Source organism: Piliocolobus tephrosceles, chromosome 1, assembly GCF_002776525.5.
Source record: "Piliocolobus tephrosceles isolate RC106 chromosome 1, ASM277652v3, whole genome shotgun sequence".
NCBI classification, from domain to species: Eukaryota; Metazoa; Chordata; class Mammalia; order Primates; family Cercopithecidae; genus Piliocolobus; species Piliocolobus tephrosceles.
The window spans coordinates 102,944,952-102,959,410 of record NC_045434.1 but is presented as its reverse complement, the minus strand read 5'-3'; the positions used below and the strand labels follow the sequence as shown (position 1 = coordinate 102,959,410).

The 14,459-nt window shown below is 36.7% G+C and overlaps 1 protein-coding gene across 1 annotated transcript in view; it reads right to left on the bottom strand.

Moving 5' to 3' along the window:
* SPAG17 (sperm associated antigen 17) overlaps window positions 1-13,960 on the bottom strand; it is a 235,729-nt gene extending 221,769 nt beyond the window's left edge. Inside the window, exon 1 of the mRNA XM_023222722.1 lies at window positions 13,874-13,960. Coding sequence (XP_023078490.1) covers window positions 13,874-13,960 — 87 coding nt within the window. The remainder of the gene's footprint in view (window positions 1-13,873) is intronic.
* Between the last annotated feature and the right edge of the window lie 499 nt (window positions 13,961-14,459).

Genomic DNA, 14,459 nt, shown 5'->3' with positions numbered 1-14,459 from the left:
AAGCAGATGTTCATAGCTCTGGGAATGGAATAAGACCCTTGTGGAGAGTCTATAAACAGACCATACGGATAAGATAGGGCTATAAATGCCCTTATCTTGCCACGGCTCTTCTAGGCCTCTTTCGGGTTAAGGCATATTCTCTTCTTCTTTTTATTATTATTATTATTATTATACTTTAAGTTCTAGGGTACATGTGCATAACGTGCAGGTTTGTTACATATGTATACTTGTGCCATGTTGGTGTGCTGCACCCATCAACTCGTCAGCACCCATCAACTCGTCATTTACATCAGGTATAACTCCCAATGCCATCCCTCTCCCCTCCCGCCTCCCCATGATAGGCCCCAGTGTGTGATGTTCCCCTTCCTGAGTCCAAGTGATCTCATTGTTCAGTTCCCACCTATGAGTGAGAACATGTGGTGTTTGGTTTTCTGTTCTTGCGGTAATTTGCTGAGAATGATGGTTTCCAGTTGCATTCATGTCCCTACAAAGAAAACAAACTCATCCTTTTTTATGGCTGCATAGTATTCCATGGTGTATATGTGCCACATTTTCTTAATCCAGTCTGTCACAGATGGACATTTGGGTTGATTCCAAGTCTTTGCTATTGTGAACAGTGCCGCAATAAAATACATGTGCATGTGTCTTTATAGCAGCATGACTTATAATCCTTTGGGTATAACCCAGTAATGTGATGACTGGGTCATATGGTACTTCTAGTTCTAGATCCTTGTAACCAAAACAGCATGGTACTGGTACCAAAACAGAGATATAGACCAATGGAACAGAACAGAGTCCTCAGAAATAATACCACACATCTACAGCCATCTGATCTTTGATAAACCTAAGAAAAACAAGAAATGGGGAAAGGATTCCCTATTTAATAAATGGTGCTGGGAAAATTGGCTAGCCATAAGTAGAAAGCTGAAACTGGATCCTTTCCTTACTCCTTATACGAAAATTAATTCAAGATGGATTAGAGACTTAAATGTTAGACCTAATACCATAAAAACCCTAGAAGAAAACCTAGGTAATACTATTCAGGACATAGGCATGGGCAAGGACTTCATGTCTAAAACACCAAAAGCAACAGCAACAAAAGCCAAAATTGACAAATGGGATCTAATTAAACTAAAGAGCTTCTGCACAGCAAAAGATACTACCATCAGAGTGAACAGGCAACCTACAGAATGGGAGAAAATTTTTGCAATCTACTCATCTGACAAAGGGCTAATATCCAGAACCTACAAAGAACTCAAACAAATTTACAAGAAAAAAACAAACAACCCCATCAAAAAGTGAGCAAAGGATAGGCATACTCTCTTCCGAGAATTTCTAGTCTAACTGGTTGTCTAGCTTCATATCCTGCTTCTATGGATTGTTTGTAACCAGCTTTTGCTGCAACTGTTACTGCTGATTAATATCTTGCTAATCATACATTATGGAAAGACTGTGTTTTTGTTTTAAGGCTCTGTTAGAAATAACTGATGCACACACTATATTGTCAATTCTTACCTCTGTATACTGTACTTCTGCATACAGACGTTATGTTAAAGAATTACGTCATCCCATGTGATCATCTCACCTCATAATCAAATGACCCCAAATCCCTCACTAACCTACCCCCGCCCTCACTAAACTTAATAATAAATGCTGTGTATATCCAGTGCATTGGCGGCATCATGGAACCAGAAAGCAGTGGCACCCCTGGACCCAGCTTTCACTATCTTGTGTGTGTCTATTATTTCTCAACCTGTCGATCCGCCTGGGAACAAAGGGAGAGCCCCGCTGCATTGCGGGCTGCTGGCCAGATCCCGCAATATAACACAGAATTCTAATTGAAATATATAGCTCAGCCATCTCTGAACATGTGCATTATTCAGAGATAGGCTTTGTGTGCAATCCATAAGCTCCTAGAGGGAATGGCTATATTATTTAAAGAAGTCTGGAAATTTTTGGCCGGGCGCGGTGGCTCAAGCCTGTAATCCCAGCACTTTGGGAGGCCGAGACGGGCGGATCACGAGGTCAGGAGATCGAGACCATCCTGGCTAACACAGTGAAACCCTGTCTCTACTAAAAATACAAAAAAAAAAAAACTAGCCGGGCGAGGTGGCGGGCGCCTGTAGTCCCAGCTACTCGGGAGGCTGAGGCAGGAGAATGGCGTAAACCCAGGAGGCGGAGGTTACAGTGAGCTGAGATCCGGCCACTGCACTCCAGTCCGGGCGACAAAGCGAGACTCCGCCTCAAAAAAAAAAAAAAAAAAAAAAAAAAAAAAAAGAAGTCTGGAAATTTTTGTAAATTGCCATGAACAAAGCTTTTATTCATCTCTCTTTTCCCAGCATCACCTCCTATATCATGGGATTGGAAAAAATGAAAAAAAATCAGAATTTATTAAAAAATATCTTAGACCAGAGTGACATTAGCAAGATGGCAAGCTAGAAAGCTCCAGTCCCTCTTTGCCCACCATTTAAAAAAAAAAAAAAAACCCTAGAGACTAACGTAGCAGTATAGGAGTTATGAAATCAGTTGAATATCTAACAAATGAATGACCAATCAAGAAAACTCGACATGTAATACAGTAGAAAATGTTGTGGCACTTTTACTCTCCCTTGCTTCATGTCCTCACTGTGGTGGTGTGGTGGTGTCATGGATGGGAGAAAGCAGCCCAATTCCTGATTCCCTTCTGTGAGCCAGAGGAGTAGAGTAAATCTTATTTGCAATGTTCTAAGCTTTCAGTGGGCAACCTAAGGGACTGTTTTATGTCTGATCTGACTCAGAGCTCAGACAGAGAACAACAGGACAGCTCAAATCTCAGACTGGCAGAACCTGTGGTCAGTGGCAGGCTTTTCGGTATGTGAAAGCTTCAGGGCAATGGCACACTCATGCATGCCTGGGGAAAGAGCTTATGAGCAGAGGAATACAATGACACATCCAAGGCCCCGAGAGGAAACTGTTGTGAGACTCTAGGAAATTAAGATATATTTAAAAGCAGTCATATATGGGGGAACTTTTTTTAATTAAAAGAAACCCCATTTCTACAAAGCAATACAAAAATTAACTGGGTGTGGTGGCATATACCTGTGGTCCCAGCTACCTGGGAGATTGACTTGGGAAGATTGCTTGAGCCTGGGAGGTCAAGGCTGCAGTGAGCCAACACTGTGCAATTGCACAGCAGCCTGGGTGATAGAGTAAGACCCTGTCTTCAAAAAAAAAAAAAAAAAAAAAAAAAGTACACACACAGAGCCAGGAAGAATGCATGCATGCCCAGAAAAGACCTGGGAAGATTTTAAGCCTTTATCCTGGGCTATTGCTAAGGCTCTGGACATATCCTGTAATTAGTGAAAATTTTTATACTGATCTTCAAACCCTGGAAGTGTCTGTTTTTTCCAATGCCCAATTTTCAACGAGGCATACAGATAAATTGGAACATATGGCCCCATTGAAATGTCCACAAAATAAATCTTCAGAAACTGTCCTTGAAGAAATACACACATTGGATTTAGAAGGCAAAATTAAAAAAAAAAAAAAAAAACTGTTTTAGATATGTTCAAACACTTACAGGAAAATGCAATTAAAGAATTAAAGGAATTCAGAAACTGACATATGAGCAAAATGAGAATATCAACAAAAAGAAATTATTAAAAAGAACCAAACAAAAATTCATGAGCTGAGAAATACAATAACTAAACTGGAAATTTCACTAGAGGGATTAGCAGAAGACTTGATGAGACAGAGGAAACAATCAGTGAACTTGAAGACAGGCCATTTGAAATTATAGAGTCTCATACACAAAAAGAAAAAAATATAAAGAAAATATATAGAGCAAAAGAGACTTAAGGGATACCACAAAGCAGACCAGTAGATGCATACAGAAATCCCAGAAAGATAAGAGAGAGTGAAAGAGGGTGGAGAGATTACTTTTATTGGTAATGGTTAAAAGCATCTCTAATTTGAGGAATGACATGAATATGAAAATCCAAGAAGCTCAACAAACTCCAAGTATGATAAACCCAAAGATACACATATTGAGACACATAATCAAACTATCAAAAGCTAAAGACAGAATTTTAAAGACAGCAAGGGAAAAGTGACTCATTACGTATAAGAGATTCTCAAGAAGGTTGTCAGCAAATTTTTCAGGAGAAACCTTGCAGGCCAGAAGGCACTGGGAGGCTATATTAAAAGTGCTGAACAAAAAAGACTGTCAACTAAGAGTTCTATATTCAGCAAAACTGTGCTTCAAAAATGAAGGAGAAATGAATACATTCCCAGAAAACCAAAAGCTGAGGGAGATCATTGCATTAGGCAACACAAATAAGACTACCCCAAGTCATAGAATAATCAAATTCTCAAAGGTCAAGGATAAAGAGAAAATCCTAAAAGCAGCAAGAAAAAAAAAAGTAGCAAATAACATATAAGAGTTCTAATTCATCTGGTAACAAACTTCTCAATGGAAACTGTATAGGCCAGAAGGGATTCGGGTGACATTTTCATTTTCAAAGTACAAAAAAAAAAAAAAAACAAAAAAAAAACACCTGCCATCAAAGAATATTTTATCCAGCAAAGCTACACTTCAAATACAAAGGAGAAACAAAGTCTTTCCGAGATAAACAAAAGCTAAGAGAAGGCACCATCACCAGACCCATCTTAAAGAAAAGCTAAAGGGAGGTCTTTAATGTGAAAGAAAAAACACTAAGATGTGAAAAGAAAATATTGGAAGGTATAAAACCCACTAGTAAAATTAAGTACACAAACAAACCCAGGATACTCTAATGCTGTAATTTTGGTGTGCAATCAGCTAATAATTCTAGTATGAAGCCCAAAAGACAAATCTATCAAAAACTGTAATAGCTATAGCAACCTGTTAAGAGAGAGATAATATTAAAAATATGCAAATTGAGACAACATAAAGTCAAAATGGGAGGTGAGTTAAAGTGTGAAGGTTTTTAAAATTGTTTGTTTCTATACTTTTCTAAGCTAAGTGGTCATCTCTTTAAAATAATTTGTAAGCCTCATGGTAGCCATAATGTAAAAACCTATAATAAATTCATAAAAATAAAAAGAAACAAATTAAAATATACTGCCAGAGAAAAATCACTTAATCACAAAGGAAGACAGAAAGGAAGAGGAATTATGAAACAAGAACACAAGCAACAAATGGCAATAAGTCCTTAATAACATTGACTGTAAATTGACTCAATTCTCTAATTAAAAAGCATAGAATGGCTCAATGAATAAAGAAAAAAGACCCAACTCTATGCTGCCTAGAAGAAACCCACCTCACCTATAAAGACACACATACCCTGAAAGTGAACAGGTATTTCATGCAACCTGAAACCAAAAACAGAGCAAGAATAGCTATACTTATATCAGGTAAAATAAATTACCAATCATGACTGCACAAAGAGACAAAGAAGGTCACTAAATAATGATAAAGTTCTCAATTCAGGAAGAAAATATAGCAATTATAAATATGCATCCAACATCAGAGCTCCCAAGTATATAAAGCAAGCATTAGTAGTTGTAAAGGGAGAGTGTGATACAATGATTGCAGAGGGCCCACTGTCAGTAATGGCCAAATAATCAGACAAAAAATCACCCAAAAAAATTGGAGTTACAATACACACTACACCAAATAGGCCAAACTGATATTTTCACAACATTTCACTCAAACACTGCAGAATAAACATTCTTTTCAGCAGCACACAGAACATTTTCCAGTATAGACTATATCTTAGGCCACAAAACAAATTTCAACCAATTAAAAAGAGTAGAGATCATATCAAGCATCTTTTCTGACCACAAAGGATTAAAACTAGAAATCAATAACAAGAGAAACCTCAAAAACTACACAAACACATGGAAATTAAACAACTTGCTTCTGAATGATAAATTGGTCAATGAAAAAATTAAGAACATTAAAAAATTTCTTGAAACAAATGAAAATGGAAAAACAACAAACTAAAATCCATGGAATACAGCAAAATAAATATTAAGATGAAAGTTTATTGGAATACACTTGTATTCATAAAGTAGAAAGACTTTTAATAAAACAACTTAATCATTATATTAGTCAATTCTCATATCTCTATGAAGAAATACTCAAGACTGGGTAATTTTTAAAGAAAAGAGGTTTAACGGACTCACAACTTTCTATTGCTGAGGAGGCCTCAGAAAACTTGCAATCATGGCAGAAGATGAAGGAGAAGCAAAGGCACATCTTACATGGCAGCAGGTAGGAAAGCATATGAGCCAGTGCAGGGGAACAGCCTTTTATAAAACCATAAGATCTTGTGAGAGTCCCTCACTATCACAAGAACACCATGGGAAAAACTGCCCCCACGATTCAATTATCTCCATTTGGTCTCTCTTGACACATGGGGATTATGGGGATTACAGTTCAAGGTGAGATTTGGTTAGGGACTCAGATCCAAATCATATCAGTCATGTACCTCAAAGAACTAGAAAAGCGAGAACAAATCAAACCTTAAATTAGTGGAAGGAAAACAATAAAGATCAGAGAAGAAATAAATGAAATTGAAGCTAAAAAATACAGATCAATGGAATAAAATAAGTTGGGTTTTTTTGAAAAGATAAACAAATTGTGAAATCTTTAGCTAGACTAAGAAAAAAGAAAGAAGACCCAGGTAAATAAACTTGGAAACAAAATAGGAGATATAACAACTAAGACCATAGAAACATAAAGAATCATGAGAGACTATTATGAACAACTGAACACCAACAATTGGAAAACCTAGAAGAAATGGATAAATTCCTAACACACACAACTTACTTAGATTGAACCATGAATAAATAGATAATTTTAACAAACCAATATGAATAATAAGATTGAAGTTGTAATAAAAAAATTTTCCATCAAATAAAACCCCAACACATGATGGCTTCATTGCTGAATTCTATTGAACACTTAAAGTAAAACTATTACCAATTCTACTCTAATTCTTCAAAAAAATTGAGAAAAAGAGAATACTTCCAAACTCACTCTGTGATGCCAGCATTACCTTGATACCAAAACCACACAAAGAAACAACAATGTAAAAGTCCATAGGTCAGTATCACTGATAAAGTGATAAATATCATTAAAATGGCCATAACTGCAATTACTTTTGCACCAACCTAATACTAGCAAACCAAATTCAACAACACATTAAAAAGGTAATTCACCATTATCAAGTGGAATTTATGTAAGGAATGCAAGGATGGCTTAACATAGGCAAATCAAGAAACGTGATACATGGTATGAGTAGAACCAAGAACAAAACATATATGATCATTTCAATAGATGATGAAAAAACATTTGATAAAATTTAACGTCCCTTTAGGATGAAAACCATAAAAAACTGGGTATAGAAGAAACATACCTCAAATGATAAAGGCCAAACCCTCAGCTAAAATCATACTGACCAGGAAGAAATGGAAAGCCTTTCCTCTGAGATCTGGAATAGGATGAAAAAGATGTTGAATTATACCACTTTTATTCAATATAATGCTGGAAATCTTGGCCAGAACAATTATGCAAGAGATAGAGATGAAAGACATCCAAATTGAAAAGAAATATGTCAGATTAGCATTGTTCACAGACATGATTTCACACTTAGAAATATCTAATGACTTCACCAAAGAAACTGTTAGAACTGATAAATTCAGTAAAGTTGCAGGATACAAAATTAACATACAGAAATCTGTGGCACTTACATTCACCAGCAGCATACAATCTGAAAAAAAATAAATAAAGCAAGCCCATTTGCAGTAGTAATAAAATGCCTAGGAATCAATTTTATCAAAGAAATGAAAGATCTATACAAGTAAAACTAGAAAACACTGATGTAAGAGATTGAAGAGGATATACACCAAAAAGAAAAGATATCCCATGCTCATGGATTGGAAGAATTAATACTGTAAAAATACCATACTATCCAAAAGAATTTATAGTTATGCAATCCCTATTAAAATACTAATGACAGTCTTCACAGAAATAGAAAAAAATCCTAAAATTTATATGGAACCACACAAGAACCAGGAGAACCAAAGGATTCTTAAGCAAAAAGAGCAAAGCTAGAGGCACCAAACTACCTGATTTCAAAATATAGTAAACAAATCACCATGGGACTGGCATAAAAACGGACACATAGATCAATGGAACAGAGCAGAGAACTCAGATATAAATCCACAAATTTGTGGTAAACGCATTTTCAACAAAAGTGCCAAGAGCTTACAATAGAAAAGGACAGTCTCTTCAATAAATGGGAAATAAATGCTGCGAAAACTGGATATCTACATGCAGAAGAATGAAGACCCTGTCTCTCTCCACATACAAAAGTCAAATCAAAATTGATTGCAGACTTAAATCTAATGCCTGAAACTATGAAATTATTAGAAGAAAACATTGGAGAAATGCTTCAGAACATTGGTCTAGGCAAATTTTTGTGTGTGTGTAAGACCTCAAAAGCATATGCAACCAAAGCAAAAATAGAGAAGTGGGATCATATCAAGCTAAAAAGCTCTGCACAGCAAAGAAAATAATCAATGAAGTGAAAAAACAATTCATGAAGTGGGAGAAAATATTTGCAAATTATCCATCTGACAAGGGATTAATAACCAGGTATTTAAGGAGCTCAAACAACTAAATAGGTAAAAACCCCAAATAATCTGATTTAAAAATAGGCAAAGGATTCAAATAGACATTTCTCAAAAAAGATGTACAAATGACCAAAAGGTATATGAAAAGATGCTCAACATCACTAATCATCAGATAAATGCAAATTAAAGCTCCAATGAGACATCATCCCACCCTAGTTAAAATGGCTTTTAACAAAAACACAGGGAATAATGAGTGTTGGCAAGGATGTGGAGAAAGGGGAACTTTTGTATACCGCTGATGAGAATGTAAATTAGTATAGACATTATAGAAAACTGCATGGGGATTCCTCAAAAAACTAATGATAGAACCACCATATAATCCAGCAGTTCTGCTGCTTGGTATATAGCCAAAATAAAGGATATCAATGTATCAAAGAAAGATTTGCACTTCCATGTTTATTGCAGCAGTATTCACAATAGCCAAAGTATAGAATCAATCTAAGCACCATCAACAGATGAATCAATAAAGAAAACTGTATATATGCGGTACATATGCACAGTGAAATACTATTCAGCCATACAACATGAAATCTTGTCCTTCATAGCAACAAGGATGGAACTGGAGTTCATTATGCTAAGTGAAATAAGGGAAAGATGAATATCTTATGTTCTCACTCTTTTGTGGGAAATAAAAAAGTAGATCTCATGAAGATAAAGAGTAGAATAACAATTTTTAGAGACTGGGAAAAGTAGCGAAGAGGGGGCATAGAGTTTGCTTAATGGGTACAAATACAGAGTTTGATAGAAGAAATAAGCCCTAGTGTTTAATAGATCAGTAGAGTGACTATAATTTACAATTATCTATATTTCAAAAAAGCTAGAAGAGAATAACTGGAATGTTTCTAGTATAAAGAAAAGACAAATATTTAAAGTGATGAATATCCTACTTATAGTCATTTGATCTTTTCAAACTATATGATTGTATTAAATTAACACATGTACCTCTAAAATGTGTACCTCTATTATGTATGAATACAAAAATAAACTTGATTTAAAAAAGTTTAAAGGGAGTTATTCAAGTTGAAATGAAGGATGCTACATAGTAACTGAAAGCTATATAAAAATATAAATTTATTTGGTAAAAAAATGCATGGACACCTTTATTTTAAAAAGTATTATTATAATTTGATTTGCAAATACACTTTATTTTCTACAGGAGTTAAAGAAAAATGTATAAAATTAATTATAAATTTAAGCTAATGGGTACATAGTATATAAAGGTAAATTTGTGACATCATAAGTCATGCAGAAGGTGAAGCTGTAAAGTGAATTTATATAAGCAATTGATATTAAGCTGGCATCAACTTAAGACAGATTATTATAATTTTATGATATATGTAATCCCCATGGTAACCACACAGAAAATATCTATAGAATATACACAGAAGAAAATGAGAAGGCATTCTAAACATGTCACAAAAAAATCAACCAAATAAAGGCACTAATGGAGGTAACAAAGGACACAAAAAATCTGTAAGGCATATAGAAAACAAATAATAAAATGGCAAAAGTAAGTCTTTTCATAGCAGAAATTACTTTAAATGCAAATGTATTAAACCCTACAATAATAAAACAGACTTGCAGAATGGATTAAAAAACAACAAACGAAACTACTCAGAATCCAAGTATATGCTATCTGCAGAGATTCACTTTAGCTCTAAGGATATGCATAGGATGAAAGTGAAGGGACAGACAAAGATATTCCATGAAAATATTAATAGTAACCAAGAGAAAGCAGGGGAAGTTAAGCAACTATAACACAAAAAAGACTTTAAGTCAAAAGTTGTTACAAGAGACAAAGAATGAAGATGCTCAACATCACTTATCATTAGAGAAACGAACATCTAAACCACAGTGAGATATCACTTCATATTTGTTAGGACAGCTATTATTAAAAAATCAAAAACAAAACCAATAAACAAAAACAAACCTCACCAAAAATAAATAAATAAAACAAAAATAAAAAGTGCTGGCAAAGATGTAGCGAAACGGAAATGCTTGTACATTGTTGGTGGGAATGCAAAATGATGTAGCCACTGTGCAAAATAAATCCGGGCACAGTGGCTTAATCCTGTAATCCCAGCACTTTGAGAGCCCGAGGTGAGAGGATTGCTTGAGTCCAGGAGTTTGAGACCTGGACTCAAGTGTCACATTAGCATTAGCCTGGGCCACACAGACCCCACAGCCAAGAGGTGAAAGCAACCCAAGGGCCCATCAATGAATGAATGAATAAATAAAATGTAAAAAGTAAGGAAATTCTGATACATGCTACAATATGAATGAACCCCCTGAGGACATTATGTTAAGTAAAATAAGAGTCACAAAAAGACAAATACTATATGATTCCACTTACATGAAGTACCTCAAGTAGTCAAATTTGGAGAGACAGAAAGTACAATGACAGCTTCCAGGGGGTGAGGAGAGGGAAGGATGGGGAATTAATATTGTTTTAAATGGCACTGACTGCTAAAGTTAACAGTTCTTCCTCTCACTGTGGCCAACAGAGACTGCCTTGACCATTGCATGGAAAGATTTTAATCTCTATGATACCAAGGCATCTTTGACTCTCTAATGCTGCTAGGGATCATAAATACAATGTCTGTGTCACATACATACTAACACAAAAGGGTATTTTTATAATCGTATTGCCAATGTACCTATTTTCTTTTTATATAATTTGAGATGTGATATTTCACTCATATCAATAAGTTAAATATTTTGGTATATGGATAGCAAAGATAGTGAATGACCATTTCCTTGATGGAATTAATTTAGGAGCAATGTATACCCAGAAGTGGTCTAACGTACATTTTTCTCCCAAACTAAATGTGTCAGATTTACTTCGTGCACATATTAGTCTCCCTACTTAAAATAATCATGCTCCTTCATTCTACCTGTTCAAATTCTACCCATAATTTAGAGCCCAGGGGAAGGCAAATATTTTACAAATCATTTCCTGACTATCCCAGCCCATATTCATCTTCCTAACCTCTAGCCTCTATTTAATCATTTAGGGCTTAGTGATAGAATGCTTTGTATTATTTGCTATCATTTTATATTTTAAAACCAACTAAAATGTATAAAACAGTTGATAATTATTCCAGCCTGAAAGGACAACCTGAGACAGTGATACAAGGTAAATTCAATAAAACCAAGTTGTGAACTTGTTTATTCTCTTTAAAGCCTACCCAACATGAACATGAGTTCAAAAATACTATTGATTTGGATTTTCCAACGAGTTAATTCTAAAAACTGGTTTATGGAAGACTGGAGGAATTCCATCCTTCTCCCTCACCCCCAACACACACACATAATACAACACACACACTAGCACACACACTCAACCACACATACTTGGACATGAGTAACAAGTGTACAGAAAGAAACCCTCTGGATACTAAAATAATAGAGCACACTATACATGCTCAAAATTCACACACCCTCAGTCATCTATAACCCAAATTCAGAGTCCATTTTATTGGTGGTTAGGGCATGCCTCTGGGCATTGAACTGCTGGGTTAATCTGGGAATTATTCTTTTAGATCAGACATGAAATCAAGCAGAGAAAAATGTGAGAGGAGGTGGAGGGTAGTTGTCTTTTTCCTGCAGTAAGAAAATGTGTATTCCAACAAACTGAAGAAAATTGAGTTCACTCTTTATAGTTAAAACTACATATTACTTTGAGTTCAAATTCTTTCTATTAATACATAAGATTTATTGAAGTTATATTGTTTGGGTAGGATCAAGAAAGCTGAATATTATTGCAGGTTTTCAAGCCATAAGGACAAATAGTGCCTTTAGGTTTTCCATTCAACTAGGAAAATTATAGCTTCATATTTGCAACACTAAAGCTAATGCAGTGTCAGCACCTCCATCAAACTCCGTTGTTCAGCAGTTTATAATTCAAGCAGAAATGTTCACTCCAAGACCAAACTTGGCCTACACAATCTCAAAGAAAATGGAGAAAAAATTATTTTGGCTAGCGCTGACTTATAAAAGCAAAAGAGAGGGTGCTTTTACAAAGTGCTTTGAAAAACATTTTTGAGAATCTGAGAAAGTAACTGGGGATTACTGAGTTGACATCCGGCATTACTAAAGTTATAGGAGGGACCCCAGAATTCCATGACATCACATCAGCATCAGGAGTATCATAAGTACTTTCATGAAATTCTTCATCAGGACTAATTTCCTTATCAAAGAGAATTACTGTTAATAGGAAAATAAACAGTTATAGTGGAAAAATAAAGACAAATAGGTAACACATAAGGGCAACACAAGACTTTAGATCAATTTTCCCTTTAAGTACTAACTCTCTTGTGCACCATATAGACATACATAAAATGAAAAAAAAAATTTCCCCAGTTTTAAAAGTAGTTCACAATGGCGGGCTGGAATTTCCAGAAATAACCTTTCTCTTCCCAAATGCTAACTTGTACTTAGAAACAGCTTAATGTAGAAGGGGATTTCCAGCCACAGGTGACAAGAGCTATTGGGCTCCTCATTCACTAAAGCTGGGTAGGGATCCAGTGAGTTCTGGGATCTCATGCACTTTGAAGTCCTGGGGCAGGTGGTTTGTAGATTGGTGCCTTTGTGGCATCCTGTGGTAAGCTGGCCGCCAACCCCTCATTGCTCTGATCTCTTACATCTTCAAAATATGTCAAAACTTTAATATAGTGGGATCGGGGCATTAAATTAAAAAAAAAAATCATCTTTTCCTATCTATACAAGGCTCCCTTGTACTAATACAGTGTAATTCTAGGCACTCCGTGTCTGTTTTCACTCGGCATTTATTAAAGCCCTATTACGGGCCAGGCCACAGATGATTTGATACGATTCTCATCCTTTAGAAGGTGTCAGGAGAAAACGAAAAGTCCACAAAAGGAACTCCAGTACAATTGTGGAGTGCCATCTGGACGACTTCACTGACAAGGGTCTGAAGGTGTCAGAGCGACACCTCCTCTCTTCCCCACCACACAGCTCTCACCAGCTTTTGTAATCACACTGACTCACCTGGTGGGTGTTCCCTTCCTTCTTCCCTTAAGTTCCGCTCGTTTATCAAGCACTCCCTGTCCCTGGACCCTGAGTCCTGGAACCATCAGGCCATGGAGAGATACGGATGAGAGGGCGAGCCTGAAGGCGGTCGTCTAGGAGGGTCTGGCCAGGCCTCTGGCATCGCCGAGGGTAGGGAGGGCTTAAAGGGCTCAAGGCTCACCTGATTGAACTGTGCAGCTATGAGCGAGGGTTCCCATATTTTAGAACTGGTGTTCACAGTCCCGCCTTTCTCTTTCTTGGGTGCCATGCAAAGGACGGGAGGAGCATTGGCCTCTAAACAGGGCCCAGGCCCTGCCTAAGCGTCCCGGCTACCAGAGTAACCGAAGCTACGCCCAGTTCCTGAACTACGTCGGCTCCCCTCCCCCAACCCCGTTCAGAGTCCTTGGATCAACCGCTTCCGTCTCCACAGCAACGGAGTTTCAGCGCGCCCGGCAGCTGGAGGGCGGGGTTCGCAGTCCCCTGGTCAAATTTTAGGACTTTTCAGAAGGAAAGCTGCACAAGTGGAGGAGAGCAGGACGAGGCTGGCCTCGGCAGGTCGGGCTAAGTTCTGCTACGGTCTGAGGCGTTGTCTAGAAACGCAAAATCTCTGGAATCCCATCCAGGACTCCTCCACCAAGATTTCTTCCGATCCTGAGTAACCTAGATTGGAACACTGACCCCTTCAGGGGGCAGCCCCTGCCGTTTTTTTTCCAACCGCTCTAATCTGCCCCAAATGCTTCCTTATATTAAGCCAAATTTGTCTCTCC